The 22481-nt window shown below is 38.8% G+C and overlaps 1 protein-coding gene across 5 annotated transcripts in view; it reads right to left on the reverse strand.

The window, feature by feature from the left end:
* PTPN12 (protein tyrosine phosphatase non-receptor type 12) overlaps window positions 1–22481 on the reverse strand; it is a 103672-nt gene that overhangs the window by 34266 nt on the left and 46925 nt on the right. For 4 of the 5 annotated variants that reach the window (XR_008308663.1, XM_053256440.1, XM_053256439.1 and 1 more), the window contains exons 2-11: window positions 21903–22011; window positions 18486–18562; window positions 16023–16118; window positions 14385–14423; window positions 11006–11077; window positions 8548–8607; window positions 6082–6224; window positions 4687–4753; window positions 4070–4147; window positions 3875–3973 (exon numbers count right to left, since the gene is read on the reverse strand). Coding sequence is in view for 3 of the 5 variants with exons in the window: in XM_053256440.1 (XP_053112415.1) it covers window positions 3875–3973; window positions 4070–4147; window positions 4687–4753; window positions 6082–6224; window positions 8548–8607; window positions 11006–11077; window positions 14385–14423; window positions 16023–16118; window positions 18486–18562; window positions 21903–22011 (840 nt within the window). In the remaining 2 variants the exon portion in view is untranslated. Of the gene's footprint in view, window positions 1–3874; window positions 3974–4069; window positions 4148–4686; window positions 4754–6081; window positions 6225–8547; window positions 8608–11005; window positions 11078–14384; window positions 14424–16022; window positions 16119–18485; window positions 18563–21902; window positions 22012–22481 lie in introns of those variants that run through there. The other variant, XR_008308662.1, reaches the window with a different exon arrangement.

A 22481-nucleotide genomic window follows, 5' to 3' on the forward strand; every position in this document is an offset into this window, starting at 1 on the left:
CCCAAGCATTTATAATGCATGTTGTGAAGCTGAGCTCATCCACTGCAAGGAAGAGCAGATGGTGGTCTTACAATGAAAACCACTTGCCTTTCTAAAGCAGACTGCCTTCAGTCAACTTATTGCCCATTTCAGTACAGAAAATGTTATTCTCTTGTATTTGGGTAGTTACACTTTGTCATTTGATGTAGAGGTTATTATGCAGCCCACTGGAGTCTGATCTAGTAATTTTCAAAAGCTGATTATGCACTTATCAACCAGAATGTGGCTTTATGAAAATACTGATCCTAAGACACTGCTCCAAGAAGAAAGCTCTATCCTGCTACGGCTGAGCTTTTGTAAAAACCAAAATAAAAGAGAGACCAGTTTTTAAAAACAAGGATGCAGCATTGTGCACATTCTTTGTTGGCACAGCCATATTCGGAAATGGTAAGGAATTCAAGTTTATTTCCTGCTAATGGAACTGTCAAGAAGATTTGGCACTGCAAGTGTATTCAACTTAAGCTTTAAAAAGCATTTATATTTACTAGAAGCCATGCTTCAAATAGTTTCCCTGATAAACATGCAGGAAATTAACTAGTATGAATGAATCTTTATTTCGATCACCGATCAGAAGCATAACAAGGCAAATGTTAATCAATACATACCAATAGGGAAGTGCATAGTCTGGCCAAATGCCAGTTGGTTGGGGGGTGGTGGTTTACCTTTAAGCAAGCGAGAGGGTGCTCTTCCCTCCCCCACCACGTTTTGCCCACTGTCGCTGTGACTAAAATCACTAGTGCGGGGTGGCAGCGTACCCACTTGCCGCCCCAGTCAGCACCAGATTGGAAGTGGCCAGTGTGCATGTGCATAACATGCATGCACACCAGCCACTTCCAGTCCGACGCTGACAAGAGTGTACGCTGTCGCCCTGCTCCAGCAATTTTGGTCACAGGCACGGCAGGGAAAATATGGCGGAGAGGAGAGCACCCTCCCTTCCTGCTTAAAAGGTAACACACCCTGTCACTGGTTCAGCCAAATATTGGACTTTCCGAACCGGTCCGGCAGTCCATAGAATGACCACCAAACTGGTTCATGCACATCCCTACATACCAAGCAACAAACACTGCTAACAAAGTAACATTTGCAGCAGATTAAAACCCACTCCCACTTCATTCTCTCTCTCTCTTCTGGTAAAACAACACATCTATCGGACTTTACTTGCTATTAAGCAGAACTTGGTGACATTTAGAGATATATCATTCAAATCCACTAAGAAGTAATTTGACCTCCCTGGAACATTTTTTTAAAATGGCAGCAAAAAATATAACTTAACAATACGCAAGCCATTATTTCTATACTACCTATTTGCATGGGCATCGACATTCAGCATACAGGATCTTCTTAAATCTTCTTCAAGCACAGCAGTGTGTAATGCATCGAAACAGGCTAATGAGAATGCTTTGCAATATTTTGGGGACAGTAATCATACCATGGCCAGCTTGGTGACAGAATCCTGATTTCCTAAATCAACTAATCTGCTTACATGACTCATAAGTTTGGCGTTCCATATCACACACCCGCTGTTTGGTCATTTACCTAGCTTTTCCATACCCCCTTGGTGCAATAAAATCTGGTGGAAATACCATAGAATTATAAACTCCTTTCTAATGAGCATCTCCAGGAAGACAGAAACCTATCTTTAAATGCCAAGGGGGCTAAACCAGCAGGCTGGAATTTCAGTAGCTAGTATATTTATAAGCTCCTGTTTGGAGTTAAAGTGGCAGACACACAAAACTGGTGGCAGGGGGAGAGAGAGAAGGAAAATACTTGCAGAGCATTTGAGAAGTCACTAATGATTTCAGTGTTTAAAAAACACTGAAACTAAACTTTCAGTCTAAGTGAAAGACTGACCGGTGATTGACCAGGAGAAAGATCTTGGGGCCATGTGGACAGCTCATTGAAAGTGTCCACTCAATGTGTGGCAGCTGTGAAAAAGGCCAATTCCATGCTAAGGATCATTAGGAAGGAGATTGAAAATAAAAATGGTAATATTATAATGCCCCTTTACAAAACTATGTTCTCTGCAATTCATGGGAAACTTGGGCAAGGGGGTTCTAGAATTAAGTTGCATGCTGGCCTCAAAATTACATCACCATGCCCATCGATGAGAACTTCTTTTCCCAGGAAGAAACCGTGTTCAGCAGCTACCCACCTCCTAGGCTGGAAATTCTCAGAAGCCTTTGTGGTGACTTTAAGCCAAATACTTTCAAGGTGAAGATTAATGCTTTGTCTGTTTGTGGTTACTTTGCCTGGATTATTCATTCACTCAAAACAGGGTATTGTGCAACATCCTTTTAGTTACTGCTGTCTTGAAATGAGATGTGTGTAAGAAATTTGAGGAAGCCCTAATAAAACAGGACAGACTAGAACAGGGCTCCTCAGCGTCGGCCCTCCTGTAGATGTTGGCCTATAATTCCCATAATCCCTGGCTACTGGCCACTGTGGCTGGGGAATCAGGGGAGTTGTAGTCCAAGAACTGCTGGGGGGCCTAGGTTGAGCAGGTCTGGGCTAGAATGTGCTCCTCAACTATACTTGGGACAGAGGGCACTTTGTGACTTTAAGAGGGCATTACGCCAATTCAGACTACTATAATTTATCGGACAGTTTCCAATTGAGAATTGGTATCAAGATTACTTCACTTTTGTAAGGGAAATTTTCAGCCTTATTGTTATCATCAACTGAATTTTAGAGTACAAACCAAGGCATAGTTCGAAAGAGCCAAGTAATTATCGATTCATCTCTCAAAACATACGCAATGTCAAGACCTAGGTCTACTAATATAGACACCTCTGTCTATATATTTCATAACTGAAAAGTCTGTTTCAGAGCACACTCACTTATAATCTAGTAGTGTGGTCCAAATGCTAGAGTTTTATTTACCATGAATCATGCTAATATCAAAGTCAATTGTCACAATAGTCCTTATTTCTCATCACACAAAAACTCCATGGGACAGGATCCAAAGAGTCATGATCTGTAAACTGCACACACAGAGAGCGCTTTCTGCCTTCTTCCCATTGCAGGCCCTCATGGTGCTCAAAGAGCTATTTGAGGAAGTCAAGGACCTCCACAGTAGGATTCACCATGGTGTGAAGGGATGCAGGCAGAAGTGAAAAATCTGTGCCATACCCTCAGTCCTAGTGTACATGTAGAAGCACTTTCTGATCACAAACCATAAAGTGAGCCAAATATTGCGTCTTGACCATGCCCACAAATGCTGAAAGCTTCCAAAGAGCAATTACGGGCAAACTACACATTGCATTAAATGAGTAATTTGGCTCATCATCTGCCCTCCCTCACAAACCATAAACAGTACTCATGGCAGGGGGAGCAAGAATTGAGACTTTGGTGCACAGTGAGTGGATGTTTAAGCTTTTTCCATTGTGCTGCAGTTCTCATGAACATCCGCCCACCCCTGAAGCGGCTTTTAGCTTCAGGTAGGAAGCTTCCATTTGTATCAATGGAAGCTTCCCTCCAGGGGTTCACAGCAGCTTGTGGGCGGGGGGGGGCATTTTTGTAAGGACCGCAATGTGATGGGCAAGACCTAAGAACCCCTACTCACACACTGCAGTCCTAATCCTCCCCATCATCAGGAAGAAATAGAAAGTCAGACCATACATTTTATACAATGTGTAGTTTAGCCCTAAAGGATAGAAAAACAAAGGTGTTTAACTGATCCACTGAGAAACCAAGCCCAAGTGACAACAAAATTTCATATGAACAAGCATAAATTCTAATATTGTTTCTTTGTATTGCTAAAGTCAGTCAAACACAACAAAAGGATTTCAATTTCATGGAAATACATATGTTCAAGAAAAGAGAGACACACACATACCAGTCCATCTGCAATTTTCCAGTTTGCACAACTCTCATACTTTTGTAGCTGCTTTTCAAACAATTGTGCTATGGCTCGATGAACGAGTTCATACTGCTCCTGCGTGTGCATGATGAAGATTAAAAGTTAACATCCAGATATATAAATTGTTTTAGACTGGATATGTAAACAGATTTCTGCACTGAAGGCAATTACCTTAGTCTGTACTGCAGAATGTCTTTGCGTTCTCATTTCTTGTATTAAACTAAACACATTGAACTCTTCTGGAATTTTCTGTGATAGAAAATGAGAACTTAAGAGCAATCCTGCTAAATCAAACCAAAGACAGATCTAGTCCAACATCCTGTTTCCCCACAGTGGTCAACAATATGCTTCTGAGAAGCCTATAAGCATGAGATGAAAGCATATCCTACTCCTACCATTGTTACCCTGAAACTAGTATTTAGAGGCATACTGTCTCTGAACTAAGGTAGCATGTAACCATTATGATCCAAGGAAGCAGCAGAAGATGTTACTTGGAAATAATGTCTTTTAAATAGCAGCTAAAAAGCCACAAAATGTTTGAATTTTCCTTATGTGCAGATATAAAATGTATCTATTGAAACTGTGTTTCAGCATCAGAAATGTGAAAAATATCAGTAAAGTTTGAAGGGGAAATAAATGTGAGGAGGTACTGCCTAAGCTAAAGGTCATTTTCAAATTATTATGCACATGCAGTATAACTCCATCACCCCCCTATAAAACTCTGCTTTAATCACTGGCATAAGATGACCTAGTTTTGCAGCATTTAGATTGCTATAAATCCTCCTTACCCCAGCTTTCAACAAATTCCATGTGTAATCTATGGCACAGATGGCTCCTGTTCTTCCACACCCTGCACTATAGAAAAATAAAAATCAAATAAAAATAAACACAGTTACTGAAAAGTAGATTTAAAACATCACATTCTGTCGAATATATTGAACACCTGAAAGCAGTTTGCGCTACTCTTTATAAAAGTTATTTTACAGTTGCCATTTAAGCTATTTGGAATTACTGTCACTACTTAGTCAAACAAGTTCCTCAGTAAACAAGTTCCTGTTTAATAAGTAAGTTTATGTTGTCATGGCAAAGCATAAGTTTCCAGTCAACAAAATTTGCTGGCACAGTCACCTATTCTAAATAAAGTACATACAACAAATCCCAATTAGTCTGCTTAATTGGCTGTTTGTGACTGTATTTAATTTCACCCAGTAGTTGAACAAAACACATTTGATAGAAACAGCTTCAATATATAATGTTCCTAATGTTTTCCAAGGCACCACTAGCACAAGCCTATATTTAGTTACATTTGACAAGCTTAAAACTCTCAGTTCTAGAACTGTCTAGGAACAGAAGTAATGTTTTTCTTTCCATTATCATGAAGTTGCATCTGACACATTTAGTTTGTGCCTCACAACTAGCATTTGCATGCTCTCGCATGCACACCCTCTCATCCCTTTCTTCTCTCAAGATAGTGGACTCAATCTTCCATTTGAAGTACTTAAAATGTGCTTAACTGCATCCATGTCCAAAACTTGATGCAATATGACAAAAGAGGGAAGAAACGAAAGTACCAAAATAGCCAGAATTGGCTTCTCTGGTAGCTGTAATTAGCTATTAGCTTACAAAGAATAGTTGCACCAATTCAGTGGATTTGCATAATTCCAAGACAGAGGCTCTGATAATGGAGGAAGAGCAGGACAACACCTTGGAAGATAGATAAGATGAAACTTCTGTCCAGATCACCTGAAGGAAGCTTTGTAGCTTTTTAATGAGGTTCCAGCTTTTGAACTAGAAAGCTTGTGGAGCATTTAGCAGTGACAAATGATATAAAAAACCACTTGCCTATTGCAACATAATTCATATGATTCTGCAAATACAAAGTATGTTAATATGTGAATCTTTAATGTTATACAGCATATAATAAAAAGTCAAACAAATCCACGGTCTATGCATTTACACTCATGTGAAATACATCTGATAAAGCTGTGCTGCTTTATCATCAATTCATCAAAGAATTTGAAGACTCCCTACACTGTATTTAACTCACCAGCTGATAGCATTAGTAATCGTAAAGTTATATATGCAACCAAGTATAAAAAAGCATCAACTGCCATGAAATCCTTTCTAGGTTACCACATCTGAACTTCTGCAATAACCTTTACAATAGAAAATTTAATTTGTACCTGCAATGTATGCAAATAGGAACATCTTCATGCTCCTGGTATTCTCTCATTAAACTGATCATGTCCAGAATGGAATCAAAAGATGAAGGAACATCATGGTCAGGCCAATTCACATAATGAAACTGATATACCCTACGGGTTTCCTAAAAGGGAAAAAAGAGGCAGCATTATACATCCGAGGAACCAATTTTTAAAAAGAACAGCTGCAGGCAACAAAGTAATCCTCCATCAGTGCAAGCTTCTTCCATGGATAAAAAGGAGTTTTCAACCGAGAGTCTGGATACTGCCCACCATATTTTGAGAACAAACCAGGTACTCAGACAGACAGGATAAATGTGCTGTAAATAAAATACTACTAAAACTTAAAAAAAGAGAGAGAGAGACGTGAAGTCACTGTAATAATATGGGAGTTGTTTCACATTGCTCACCACAGAGAGCCATGTCCATGGTTATGTTTCAAGTAGCAATCACACAATTGATAAAGTGTAGCCTACAAATCTATTGTTCTTGTCCTAGGATTTTTACACATTCTTATTTTAACATATTTTTATACCACCCCAAACTTACATCTCTGGGCAGTTTTTTCACTTGTAATGTTTAAGTGTACCAACTCTAGAACCAACTACTAAATTAACAGTATAATTCTTTTAAGAAGTTAACACCAGGATGAAGGCACTGAAACATTAGCTAAGTTTGTTTTACTTAAAATTTAAGACACAAGTGTGCCAATGTTCCCCAAGCATTGGGAAGACACAAATACAATCCTTTAAGTCTTTTCAAATATGTTTCAGCTCATGCTTGCCAATCTAGACTTTTATGCAGGATATCCCGAGAATACTTCAAGAATGGTGATGCAAGACAAGAGAATCATCAGATTACAGACCAATAACATACAGGAAACACTCGGATCCTGAAAAAGCATGAAATTTAGTACCAGATGTGAAATTTAGCTTTCCAGAATCACAGTTCTAATTTTAAAGAGGTGAAACCATGCATGCAAAACTATGCAAGATAGTTAACTAAACTCTGTTAACAAAAACAGCATGTTCGCCCAAATACAAAAGCATGGCTGACTTTTTTAAAAGCTGAAAACCCAAACAAAACTAAAGGCAGTCTAGAAGGGAAATAGAGTGCCTTGTAGTGCATCAAAAAGCACTGTTTTAAATCACACTAATTAGCAACAAAATGAGTAGCATCCAAAAGTCAAGATTAGTCAGTAGCAGACAGATGGCATAAAAGAAAGAAATGGAATTCCTCAACAACAGTAAGTCATCACAGTAGTTGTCTATTATAGACACAATCCCAGTTTTGCAAATAATTATGCAATGAATGTCTAGCCCTACAGCTTGCTCACTAGTCCTTTCTGCTTGCCAATGCTTTTTGTCCCCCCACTGCCACCACAAACTTCATTCTGGTTGCCTGCCTCAAAACTATAATGGCTGCCTAAACCTTTGCTCAGTTTTTAGTATGCCAGGCAGAAGCCACAGCTCTTTGCCCTGGTTAAGAACTAATACATGAGACCATCCTAATCACCAATCCTAGCCCTGCCTGGACAGAAAAGTAGGACAGTCCTGTGCTGCTCCTTTCAGCCACAGGAAATAGAGCAGCACTGTGATCATGCTCTCTCCCTCTGAATCATAAATGTAGCACAGGACTATCCCTTCTAGGGATGTGCCCAAACCAGTTTGACACCTCCTTAGGGAAGCGCCAAACCAGCTTGGGCACCCTAATTCAAACCAGTTCAGTGGGATGGGGATCAGTTCCTTTTACAAGCAAGTAAGCAGGTGCTTACCTGCTCCTCATCCACCCCACTGCTTTTAAGGGCGTGGTGCCCACTTTCCACAAGGCTGCAACACTGCTCCCAGCATCAGCATGCACATGGCCAACACGCGTGGACAGCAGCCGATGCGTGCAGACACCATGCACAGGCTGCTGGGAGCAATACTGCAGCTGCACGCAGCTTTTTGGAAAGCCAGCACCACACCCAGAAAAGCAGTGGAGGAGCAGGTGGTAAGGACCTGCTTATCTGCTTTTTAAATAAAACAATTCCCGTCTCACCCGTGGCGGCCCAAGCTGGTTTGGGAACATCTCTAATCTCTTCCTTGGAAAGGAATACAATGGAGCTGTAATACCGTGCTAGCTGTAACAGCATGAAGAGAATGTGGTTGGACAGATGACTGCATGAGAAGATGATGACAAAGTACAATTTGCTAGTCAGTTGCTTCCAGGGTGGCAACAGGGACTCATATCTGAAGTACCCAAGGTTGTATCCCAAGCTAAACATGCATGACTTAAAAAAAAAAGATTTGAGAGTTATCTTAAATTGATAGTAATTCCAAAATAGGCATAGTAATTTGGTAAAGGTAAAGTGTGCCGTCGAGTCAGTGTTTGGTACACGGAAGAAATTAGTATTAAAAATGGATTATGTTTTAGTTTGACTAAAGAACAGAACTTTCATCTACTTACATTCTGAAATTCAAGTAACAGAGTTCTAATATAGTAGTCTGTTCTGGCTTGTTCAGCTTCCTAAATAAAAAGGAAATATTTGTTAACAGACTAGAACTTCATAAAATCCTAGTTTAGCAGAGATAGTAGTACTGCATTCACTTATTCATATACATCGTAGAAGTGGCAGAAATCAAAATCCCTCCCTTCATAGGAATGTGGAAAATGAATCTGAAAATGGTTGGCTTGCTTTAACTAAAAGCTAAATAGAACTGTTTCATGTCATATAGCCTCAGTGGAGACATAACAAAGTTATGGCTAAGGCCAACCAATAAGTGATACACAATACACTCGCACTGCCACCAAGATAGGGTAGCCCTCACCTGCAGGCTATAGTTCCTTGAAGACAATTGACTGGGTTCAAGCAACCACAAATGGAAGCAGTTCCACAATTCCATAACTGCTTGTGCAAGAGCTTGGCAAAAATTCACACAGAGTCATAGGAGGTAGTTTCTATAACAGTTATCATACTTCTGACTGTGCAAGCTCTTTACACAAGAGGAAAATCTTGTTAGAGAGCTTTGAGGGAAGATTTGTTTTTCTACCCCAGCTGCAGCAGAAGTTCACAGGTAAGGACAGAAGTATCTCTCCAGGTGAGAGAATGAAATCTGAGACTATCAAAGGTAGCAAAAGAAGTCAGGGAACAGACATCCCCAGAGATTCGGGGGACTATTCCAAAGTCTGGAGGAAATAACCAACAAGCTCCTGTCCTGCATGCACAATCATAGCACCTCTCTCAATGTTGGCACATGGAGCAGAGTCTCCTCTAATGACTTTGTTGCAGGGCCCAGCTTTGTTCTATGATCACTGCCCAATTCATTCAAGTTTTACTATTCATTTTCTATCACAACCCTTAAAATCCCTTCATAATCTGCAGACTTCTGTACACTCTGTTTTGCTTCACTTTTTAAAAACTACATTAAGACCACTTAAAGACTGTAGTTCAAGCACCTTCCACCAATTAATAAAATAGTGCCATAGCAGTGCTAACATATTGTTACCAATATGGCAACTGTTCTCTATAATTTGTCTAATCATAATACTCTGCAAACAGGTTGAGGCTTTATTCACTGTATGCTTGCCTAGTTAAAGTGCTCAGGTTCTGCAGGATACACCTACTGGTGCAATCAGCTTTGTACTACAAATTTCTGCCATATAGAAAACATAAATTAATCCCCTGTATCTAACTTCTGTTTATATTATCAATTTATAATATAAATTGATAATATAACCAACTTGTATCAATTGGTTCAACCTACTATTTTTCACAATTGACAACTAGATAACAATCTTTGGCAGAAAATGTCTGGCAAAACAGAACATTATATAAGTACTACATAACATTATTGTCTTATCTTTGGAGAGGTTAAAGTCATTATACAAGGGATGAAAGGCATTATACAGGGATGAAACAGTATGTATTTTTCTATATATCACATACAAGACTCTAGCACTTAAAAAGGGACTGTGCCAACATATTGCTGTTAACCAGCAGCATATTAGAATACTAAAACAGAAAGTCAATTGCATGTTTTGTACAATGTAACCATTATTTATGTCAAGTAGAACCTGGATTCTTTTAAATGTATTTTAATGTACTTTAATACAAGTTAATTTTTCTGTGTTCAAGAAAAAAATTAAAAATAGTATTAAAATAGCTTTCAAGGGTACACTATCTAACTACAGGCAGCAGTTACTGACCACATGCTGCGATCAAGTAAATTGCAGTCATTTGCAAAACATATTTAGGAAGTAGATAATTTTATGGCCTCAAAGGAGCTTCCACCAAAGCACTTGTAAGGAAAAGAACTTGTAAGGAAAAGAAGTAAGGAAAAGAAGTAAGGAAAAGAAGCACAAAGATCCAGAAGTACATTTTGATGACAACAGTTTGATGACTCTGCAAACAGATTAAATTATTTAAATAAATTTTCTCATTAGAGTTATTTGTAAATAGAAGTCCTGGGTTGGTTAGGATGCCAATGCGCTTTACAGAAATGCCCATTTATGTTTATAGCTCCTTCAAAATTTAATTATTATTTTCCTTTGTAATCACTATCCCTTGTACTTTAATTTGCCAGAATGTAAGACACTAACAGGGACCTGTTTTTTTGTTTGTTTTTAATTTGTACAGCTCAGTGTTAGGCCCTTTGTATACAGGATGATGTACAAAACAAGACATACTGGCTAATTTTAAATCAAAATTTTATATCTGAATTTGCCAGTCATGTAATTAATTTCTTCAACATACAGCATTTAGATATTTCCATTTATATTGCTTTCTACATTTCCTCAGCACTATAGGAATTCAAAGTGAAATGAGTATTTGTTCAAAGTTGGAACTGAAAGTTTTGATTTGTTTAAAACTTTTATTGTAACATTGTGTTTAAAGTTTATTATAAGCCACTCATAAAATACTTACACAAGAAATATGAAATGGTCCAAAATAAACACCTTCTTCCCCATACAGAGGCCAGTAACGTTCACATTTTTTCTGTTAGCAAAAAGACAATTTTAAAATTTACGCATAAATTTATTAATGATTACACATATAGGGGTGTATTTCAAAGCATAAATGTCTACTTTTTAGAATGCATTTTTTATTTCGGTCATTGACCAAACAAAAAAACACAACACAATAGATAAGTAGTAACCTCCCGCAATCATGATTCTGCCAGTACTTTCTTACAAAACACCATTTACAATATAACAAGATATAGTACAGTCGACACTCATGATTTTACCAAGTGCTTCCTTACACAGCTTGCAATGTGGCAAAATTTTGCCACCTTGGTGGAAACATTAATATCATTGTCTGACAAGAGGAGACACACATAAAAGGCCTATGGCCTACCTGGGAATCTAGACAAAATAGGTGACAAAAGTGCTAGCCGAATATCTCTATAAAATAAACAGTGAAGCAACATACAATCAATTGTCTCAACCACTCCTGACTGACACGGGCATAACATTTGAGCAAAAGGAATACCGAGATAGCGACCCTCTAAGAGAGCTGAGGGCAGCACATTCAAGCATGCCAAGGCAAATGCCCTTCTCAATATGGCAAGAACAAGCACATGTAAATATTTAGCTGGTCTAGGAGGGTGAGTTGCATTACCTAAGAAAGGCAAGTGTCTGAATCAGGTCCTGTCTTCCTGAATCACTGTGTCCAAAATCCACTGCCTAATTATCTCCTCGGCTTTTAAGATCCATAAGGAGACCAACATGGGGATACTTAGCCCATAACTTTTTTATTTCCTCTCAACTCCTTTCCATGTAGATGCAAAGTTGTCCTTCAGGACCAGAGGTGTGAAGCCTGCTTGATCAAGATTTTATTTCAAATAATAAGATATCTTTGAAACCCAGACATGTGCTTCAATTGGTACTAACCCCAGTTCCAGCCTTAAAGTTGTGTTGGGCGTCCCTCTTGGCACCCCAAGGATTGTTCGAATAAATTTGGTTTGTACCAACTCAACTCTTTGAGGCCAAAGTCCATGCACAGCTCTTATACGGAGTGCAGCTGGGCATATACCCTAATTTCTCTAAATTAGAAGCAGTTCGATCTAATTTCCTGGAAAATATATTTCAGGTCCCCAGCTGCGTTCCTAGAGCAGTTCTACAGCTGGAAGCAGGATTGCTCAAAATAGAGGCTAAGGCTTGGATTATTATTTTTGAATTATGGCTTAGGCTGATTTTCCATCCCATTGGTGCTAAATGACATACTGTGTTTCCCCGAAAATAAGACAGTGTCTTATATTAATTTTAGCCCCAAAAAATGCACTAGGGCAATTAGCAGTACATCAGAAATTACTGCTAGGTCTTACTTTCGGGGAAACAGGGTATATCACTCAAGGTGGGAAAGGGGGTGGAGGAAAGGCTATATTATTACAGTTTTTCTCCCACCGCACTGCTAACCCTGGGTTATGAAAACGCCAGACTCAAAATAAGGAAAAGAATTTATGATATGGAGTGGCAATTGATCAGGGCTCCATTCTGGTTGGTGTCTTTTGGAGCAATCAAATTCTGAGCTTTACCCCTGCCAACTATTTAAACCAGCTAACAGTCCCAAAGTACCACAGAGCCCTGACATTGGCCCAATGCAATGCCTTGTGCTCAGCTGTGATGGAAGGGAGATTTCAAAGAATTCCATATGGAGAGCGTATTTGCCCCTGTGGCTCTGGTGAGATTGAAACGGCTCATATACTCTTGTACTGTCACTATTACTGTGATATTCGGCATAAGCTCATCTCTTCAGATATTAGCTCATATCCAGGCTGAACTGATTCCTTTTACCTAAATTTCCTCTTGATAGATCAGAATGACTCCTGATCCTATAATGTGGCTAAGTTCTCCCTCACAACTAGCAAAATTCATTTAGCGCTAATTAAGAACTAAATATTATAACGCCTATATGTATGTTGCCTCCACTCGCTGGATATGTCGCTGCCAGTATAGTATAGAATACAACATGGTATGAGATTTAACTCTGCTCTGTATTAATTACATAATTCTGCTGTCCTGCTACCTTTATACTCTGTGTCATTCTGTTATTAGTGTTGACTAACTGTTATACATAGTTTTATGTTCATGGTTTTAACTTCTAGCTTCTACTTATTCTAAGTAATTTTATAGATACTTTTTATTATTTTGTAGGAGTAGATTGAACCGTTTATGTCTACTTTGCTGTTATGCTGGTCAAAGACTGAAATAAAGATTATGCTATGCTATAATTGCTCAGGTGGGCTCCATATAGAAGTTGGGCTAAAATTTTCCCTTTGAAGACTTGAATTGCAGTGGGGACGTAACAACCTCCATTGTCTATTTTTTAATCTTGTCAGGTTAGTGATCTGTCTCTGAAGGTCTCAATTTCCTTTCTGGGTTTTTAGATGCATTTGGCAGAATCCAGACAATGATAGTCATGACTAAACACCACTAAAATAAGTGGGGCAAGTTAGTCATGATTATGTTCCCATTTATTAGTCATGACAATCTGGATCCTGCCCATTATTTTTAGGACTATGACTATGACACTTCATAGTCACCTAATGGCACAATGAGGAAGCAACCTGCCTAGAGAGCAGGAGGCTGTCCATTTGAATCCCCACTGTGTGTTTCCCAGAATATGGGAAATTCCTATATTGGGCAGCAGTGATATAAGAAGGTGCTGAAAAGCATCATCTCATACTGCGTGGGGAAGGTGATGATAAACCACTGCTGTATTCTACCAAGAAAACCACATGGCTCTGTGGTTGTCAGGAGTCAACACCGATTTGACGGCACAACCTTTCCTTTCCTATGAAGCATCATGGCAAATATTGTTTCATCCCAATGCCAACAAATTTGCTTGGAGACGTCCCCCAAGCCTGTGAGCTTGAACTCTTCCCGCCCTCATGCAAACCTCAAAATACAGAATACTATTACTTCTGCTGGAGTTAGAAACAAACCAAGATCAGTCATGATATATTAATTGACCAGCCTTATTCTATCCAACTTATTTGAATAAATAAAATCAGAATTCCACTTAACACTGGGTTTAGATCCTTGTTTATTTCAAGGAAGCCGGTTAAACTGATGGTTCAGATGTCATGACTGATCTTGGTTTCTTTCTAATCACCATCTGAAGCAGGATTCTTTCTTAGATTTGCACAAGCAGGAGGGGAGGTAGGTGGATACATGCAGAATCAAGATTTAATCATGGTTCCACAAGACATCTGAACCAGCACTAAGAGTTTAGGTTCATCTGTGTTCTTTCTTAAAGCATGGCAAAGGCCATAAATAAGCCAGTTCTATTTCATACATACCCTTCCCATTTCAAACTCTCGACAAGCCATTACAATTATCTGAGGGGAAAAAGATACAGTTATAAAGTTTCCAAAATGCTTGTGCTCTTAAATCTTTGCCCAAGTGCACCCTCAATATATTGATTAACCACTACTGAAAGAGTAAAATGGCCTGCATGCTATATATTTTTCCAGAGCCTAACTTAACATCTAGATCTGCAGCTTCAAATATTCTTTATTATGGTGAATATACAAACACACTTTACTTTTCAACAACAAAAAAGTTCTCAAAGTCATTTACATAGAAAAAGAAATGATGGTTAAGAGAATGATGGTTAAATGTAAGAGAACAGCCTCTTTAAATAGATGCCTCTTTGCTCAGTTAGCAGGGATAAATGTACGATATAAAACGTGTTGATTCGCAGCCATCAGCAGCATAACTGTATACTGTGTACCATGAGCAACAGCCTCTAATCAGGGGTGAGGGATTGGGGGCGGGGTTGAAGCCCATATACCCAAGTATGAAGACAAAGATGTCATCATCCAAGTGAAAGTCAATTTTGCTCATAAATGCACTTTCCTACTGAAGATCCCCATGCCATATCCTATAACATTCTGGGGGAACCTCCAACACTTATGAGTAGCTTTTGCCGGGGGGAGCTCATGGGGCTGCAACAGGAAATGGGAGGTGGAATATATCCATTCCACAAGCAGAACTCTGCTCACAGAAGGCAGGATCCAAAATATATAGTGCTCATAATGTTGAATACCACTTATACTTCCTAAAACTGATCGCTAAAAACCAAAGCACTGTAAATTGTGAAGTTATGCAACCAGCTGGAATCTAACAGAACATATATTGCAAGAATCATGAAGTTTCAAATGTGACAACCTGCAGTGGGTCCAGTCATCAATCGAGGATGGGACTTTTTGCTTGCTTGCTTGCTCAGGTTAATAGCAGAAGGGGCTTGAAGTGCAACAAAGATCCACCACCACCCACTGAAGTCAATCATTGTTTCTTAACCATATTTTGCACTGTGATTTTAACAGCTGGAAAATCTGTTACAGTGCTAGCTTCACTGCGCAAAGACTCTTTAGCTAGACCAGGGTTTCTTAACCTTGAGCCCCCAGATGTTGGACTACAACTCCCATCATCCCCAGACATGGCCTTTGTGGCTGAGGATGATTGGAGTTGTAGTCCAACAACATCTGGGGGCCCAAGGTTAAGAAACCCTGAGCTAGACAAATGATTGCTGGCACAAAAGACAAACATCTGATCAGCATGATTGTGTTCATCCAGCACCTGATGTTCCAAAAGCCCTCAGGATCCTAAAGGCACAGGAGCAAACAGGCTCAGGGAACACAGATAGATGTATTCACACATGCTAGTGCAGCTAGTTTTAGGAGTGGCCCGACAGTGAACTGACTACTTATATACTCTTGGAAATTTAGCTCACTTCTCACTGGAAGTTTTGATATAATAGCAATAGCGTGAGTCAGCAGAAGCCAAGTCCAAACGTGCTGCTAATATCCTTCTCTGAAAGTATCTGAGGGCAGCTGGTTAAGTAGTGATACATACTATCATTAAGTTCAATCACTGTGAAGCAGCTATTACACAAAGTGCTCACAACACAAAATGAAATTGTTACTGATACTTACCACAACATTGTACTCCCATATCATTCTCCAGAAGTCTATTACCGTATTTGCAAGTGGTCCCTGGGTAGCTACATACGCTTTTGGTCCATGAACTCCCTATAATGTCAACATGCAACTGAATTCAATAACAGATTTGTTATGAGGCTACTGCCACATTGTATAAACACATTTTATTTTATCCATAAAGGTTCCAAGGCTTTTACTACTATGAATGTGTTTGTAAATGTTAATATTTTCAAAACAAAGGACAAACTATGGAAAAATATGACTCCATTCACAGAAACTGATAAGTTTTTTTTAAAAAAAGATTACAGATTGTATTCTTATAACTTTGTACTATAGAACAGCAGCAAATTCCAATCAAAATGAAAGCTTCACAGGCAGTAGCAGTGAGCATAAGAACCTGTTACGCATTCTTAACCTTGCTATGCATTTGGGGTGCAAAATGTACATCAAGTTCTCTCTAACTTGTGGCTCTTTATACATCTGCAGGAAGAGAGACCAAATGATCATTTGTCTCAGATGCCCCTACTATTGAACACCCACCCCAACCAGAATTTCATGAGAAGGCTACATTTACATCCCAGCAAGTGGAGTAGAGCAAGAGAAAAACACACTGTGCATTAGTTGGGAGGGCGGCATCTAAACTACCCAAATCATAATAGCTATTGTATGCTGAAACACCAGCTAAGGGAGTATTACTCTCAATATTCTTTTCCATCTTTAGCAAGAAAAAGTCATGATACTCATGCATTCTACTACACAGTACAGAAATTACCACTGGGGTAATACTACCACAGAATTGCTGCATCCCTTACTGTAATATTTTTAACACTAAACTGACATTATCAAATATATTTGTTTTTTATTTTTGGAGTTCAATCCCAGAGACAGGTTTAAAAAGTGCTTTTTCTGAGCACAGGAAGGTTAGCAATAGCACCATCTAGTGCATTTCAGAAATGAAGATTAAGTGCTCAGTTAATGTGCAGTTCAAGTGAATAAAAGGTACAACTACAACCACACACAATATATAAACTGAGAAACAATATACCAAAGTCATGCAAATAAATAGAATCCGCACACATACAATGGGCCAATATACAATGGGTTCAACATCAACCAAACTCTACAGGATATTTCGAGTGCTCGTAATGAATTCAATGGAGGCACATCCAATCTCCGACGTGCATAAGAATCTCAGAACATCTCTTCTCCTCCCAATGGCTGACCCATTTCAGTAAATTTAGGGTGTGTTTGTGTAAACATATATACACACACGGGCCACAAATAGTCTAGTGAACATTTATGCACAATCCAAATTTATCAAAGACATGGACCATTCTCACTGTGAATATCACATGAAGTTACCTGCCACATGGATCAGTGGGCCTTTCTTGCAAGCCACTGACCAATGTATTTGCAAATGGCATCTGGCGGTCATATGAAGACCATGACATATACTCATAATCAGAGGTGCACTTAGGTAATTTTGGAGCCTGGACCTAAAGGCCTGTGGAGGCTCTCCTCCTCCTCTGGAGGCCCCCCTCCTGTTGAAAGCAGTGTTCCGTCTACTCTAAGCCATGCGAGCGCATGTGCGCGCACTCAAATGTTTTTAGATGTCGGCTCCATTAAATTTAGATACCACACAGGTTTAATCAGGAAGGCCCACTCTGAATGCATGTGCACACATACTACCTTGATACTGCTGCCCAGAACAAAATTTATTCCGCATACAGATGAAAAAAATAAGAGAACACACTGGCTGCAAGTTAAGCAGCATCCCCCTACATACACAAAAACATACTATATTTGTCACAGTCATTCCCATCACATATTTTTATTTCCCACTCCCCCCTCTGTCTCTAAAGCACCTGGCACAGGTCATAATCACACTCGGCTGCCCAGCACAGTGCAGGCCAGCAGTGACCACACCACCCAGTACAGTCTAAAGAGGATTTGGGGGGCCCCAGGTTGTGTGGAGGCCCTGGACTTCAGCCCCAAAGTCCAGAGGCAAAAGCACCACTGCTCATAATTACAGTATGATCTGGAGGAGAAGGAGGAGTTGTACAACTTTACTACCAACACAATATATGCTTTGAGTCAATTCATTACAAGTATGAAATATTTTATATGCAATGTGGTTAAATTGTGACTCTCTCTTACTGGGATAATAGCAGAAGTCCTTCACTTTATTTATGTTATCTTGATATATTGTGTCAGTTTAAACACTGTCTATTATATTATTTTAATTAGAGGCATTGCTTTCTCTATTCCTGTTAGTTATTGTGGTTTATTAGTGTGCGGATTCCTTATTCATGTCCTAGTGGCATAATAATCTCTTTCCTCCTATTTTGCAATCAGGTTTATTACAATCACACAATATCCAGCACCAATTTGGTCCTAGAGGAAGAAAAATATGATTTAGAAGTGTTTATTAGGAATAAAAGTGAAGTCAACACATACCTTAATAAAATTTGCATTGATGTAGTCTGAATCTTGTGGGGGAGTTTTTAAAGTAAGTTTAACTCTGCTGTGATCAACTAAAAAAAGACAGCAATTTTAGGAAAAGTTACTTTTGAGAGAATACCTGTCAGCACATAAAGTTGCACAATTCTAAAAACCAAACAATTAAAAACTTTCTTTTAAAGATATTTTAAAAGCAAGTAGACTTAAGTTTACTATAAGAGGAGACAATTTGCCAATACCTACAATCTGTCTCAAGCCATTCAAAGAGATGGTTCATGAATAGGCTTACAAATTACTACAGCAATATGACTAACCCAATCTTTATCTAGGAATATAGGAAGCTGCTTTATACTGAGTGAGACCATTGGTTCATCTAGCTCAGTATCGTCTACACCAGGGATTCTCAACGTGTGGGTCCCCAGATGTAATTGGACTTCAACTCCCATAATTCCCAACCAAAGGCCACTGGGCCCGGGGATTATGGGAATTGAAGTCCAATAACATCTGGGGACCCACACGTTGAGAAACCCTGGTCTACACAGACTGGCAGCAGTTTCTCCAAGGTTGCAGGCAGGAGTCTCTCTCAGCCCTATCTGGAGATGCCAGAGAGGGAACTTGAAACCTTCTACATGCAAGCATACATATGCTTTTCCCATCTAGAAATCAGGTAGTCTGAACAAGAAAGAGGTAGGGACAGCTGGAGTTACATGAATGTAGCAAATGAATTGGATTATACAGGAAATGACCTTATACCAAGTCAGATACTGTAACTGGTCTTCTAGCAGCTATCTACTGCCCACTGACTGGTAGCAGCTCTCCAGATGGGTCTTTCCCAGTCCTACCGGGAGAAGCCTGGGATTGAACGTGGGCCCTTCTGCTTGCCAAGCAGATGCTCTTCCACTGAACTACAGTTAATCCCTGTATCTATTCACTGCCCTCACTCAGGAGAAGCACACGTTTAAACAATTTACTTCTGAACCAACAAGGTTAGGATTCCACAGATTTCAATGGGACTTACCCCTATAAATTGTGTTTAGGGTTGCAATTGTAGCACAATAAAAAAGTCTGACACACAGACAATGAGTGAAAATACAGCCAATAGTGAAAACTTTCATATGATACAGAAGAAACCATACAAAAAGCAAGTGTAAAAAGGGGATAGGCAGCTACATAGCTCAAAGTGGCATATATAATGGAGAAGAGCAGCAGAGAGAGAAAGGGCTCTCTCCCCAATATGAGGCATCATATTAAAGGCAGTTTTTAAAAAGACAGTCACCACTAGGTAAAATTGTGTCATTACCAAGTTGCTACAATAGATTATGGTTCACTGATCATACTTTTCAACTCTGTGTACTTCATGAATACAGCTAATTTTCAAATATACAGATTATCTTGTTGGTAGTACCATAGTACTGACACATAGATAATGCAATAATGAGATAAGATAATCATTTCTTTCACTGCTATCCAGGCACTAGACTAGTCTATCCTAAGAGAATTCTATGGTCATTTCTAAAATAGCATGCTCTCCATATTTTCTGTTTATTACACTACAGGACAACATTATATTTCCTAAGGGGTTGTGTATGTTAAAGCTGAAGTTACTAAAGTAGTCCTTGTTAGAAGTCTGGGGTACACAGAAAGATCATGGGTTTTATGATACAGTAGTACCATAGCACTGCCAAGCATTTAAGTGTTTTAAAGCAAATTAATCCTTAATTTAAAGGATTAAATAAAGATAATTTCCAGGCTGGGGTGAGGGGAGCACTCTCTCTTCCGATATACCTGTCAAAATGCTCCAGAACAGATGTTAATATAAAACACAAGATAAGTTTACATAAAATGTGATCAAGCGGCAAGTGTATACACTAACCCTAGAAAACATTCCCATCCAAGAGCTAATGGGTAACTTCAACACAAAAACAAGTATGTCTCAGGCTGATCAGTGAAGGCAAGAAGAATTGTAATAACCCAGCTCTCCAGTTTACATTAGATCTCCTTACATAAAATTAATTTCTATGTTCATTGGTAACTCAAGCAACATCACAGGGATGTATTAAAAGCTAATTTGTTCTACAGAAGTAGAATCTCTGAATTATATGGCTTAGCAGACTTAGTTTTTTCCAGAAACATTTCATCAGTAGCCAATACTTGCTGTTCAATGTGCAAGTGTAATGCTGAAGGTGACCATCGCTAATGGTCACATTCTGGGACATTCCTATAGTAATCTACAAAACTCCATTTATTGTTGTTTCTTAAAGATCTCAATTCTTATGAACAAGATGAACATTCTGTATCTTGAAGAGTCAAAGTTGTCTTGTAGGCACATTTTGACAATACTCGTTTCAAGCCAGGTTGCTAGCATTACAGGTTATTAGAAACATGCCTTTCTCCCTTATATAGAAATAAGCTGTGTTTTGGAGACAGATTTCCCATAAAGCCTTACCTTCAAAGTAACAGACAATCTGATTAAATCAAGATGACAATCCAGGTCTTGACAAACATTTGCCAAGCAAACCTACACATTTCCAATAAAACAACAGGACTGCATAGCACCACTGAGACAGACACATTAGGACATCTAGCAAGAAAAGCTATGCACTGCTATCATTTAGTGCTGCCACTAAAAAGTTAGCTTAACCAGCAATTTTATGTCTGATGTCTCTCTGGTATCAGGTTGTAACTCTCTTTTGGTGCTCGGATTACTATTAACCATCTTCACTTCTAAGTAAGTTGACCTCAGGAGCCATAAACTCAGAGAGCAGAACAAAGCTTAGGAGCTGAGACTTGGCCAAAAAAACTCAAATCGATGACCTGCTTTTAATAAGGGTGAAATTAAGCCACATATTTTAATACATTACCCCATTTTCCCCAACAAATATATTAGAAACCTATATTGACAGACCAGGTTTTCAGAACTGGTATCTATACAAAAGGAAATTTTTGTTGATCCCCTAGCAAGTTCAGTCTAACACTATAGAAGAAGTTAAATATTTAGAAAAGTTTTACATTTTACAATTTTGTACAACAAGCAAGTGACCAGAATCAGTACCTTTGACTTCATTCCAGATTCTGCCTGGTTCTTCCCCAGTAAGATTCAAGCTTTTTATTTTTAAAAAATGGTATTTTGAAAAATGGTATCTACGTTGAGTCAGAAAGGCTTTTTCTACACTGAGTTGGAAGTCAAAGACATTAACAGATTCTTAGCCTTGGAAAAAGTTTTTAAATAGATACTGGGAAGCTGACACATATACAAAGAAACATTCACTTAGGCAGATGAAGCATTTTAAAAATACCCTTTTCATCAAGTAATTACTGTCTAATTTACCTATTCAAGAGAGTGTAAATGTTAACTGGCAAGATATCTTAATAAATGTTATTAAAGCATCTGTTGAAAAGAAGAGTCAGACTTACATGGCAGGATATCCTTGTATCTGTTCTTTTTCACATTTTCTTCTTTTTCTCCAGTAACTGTTGGATAGATCTTTTCTGTTCTATACTTGGTTGATAGCCTCCTCAGTCTCTGCAATTAAAATGTTCTGGTTTAATTAATTTATTTATTTATTATTACTTTTTGCAGCTCTAAGTACTTCAGCAAAATAGAGTTGGTATGAACACAAGTTTAGCTATTCTTTTACACCACCATTACCCTGTACAATTACTCTTAAACTCAAGATCATGTCCAGCAATGGAGCCAATTATATCACTGAAATACTAGCCAAAATCCCGATTTCTCATCACACCGGAAGAGGGTGGGGTGGTACACAGGGGTTCCCAAACAAATTCTACTCAGTTCAGAGCAGAAACTATCCCTTGGAACCACATAGAGTACAGTCATTGCTTTATGGTTATCTTCCAATTGCCAGTACAGAGCAGTTAATGTGTCAATTGAAGCTGCTGTGGGGCTAAATAAAGTGTAAAAAGCATCAAGCACAAACATACAAAGGCTGGTTTTTTGTTTTAAATGGTAATCTCCTGGTGGTGACTAGGAAA

The sequence above is a fragment of the Hemicordylus capensis genome, chromosome 5 (assembly GCF_027244095.1).
Source record: "Hemicordylus capensis ecotype Gifberg chromosome 5, rHemCap1.1.pri, whole genome shotgun sequence".
Lineage (NCBI taxonomy): Eukaryota > Metazoa > Chordata > Lepidosauria > Squamata > Cordylidae > Hemicordylus > Hemicordylus capensis.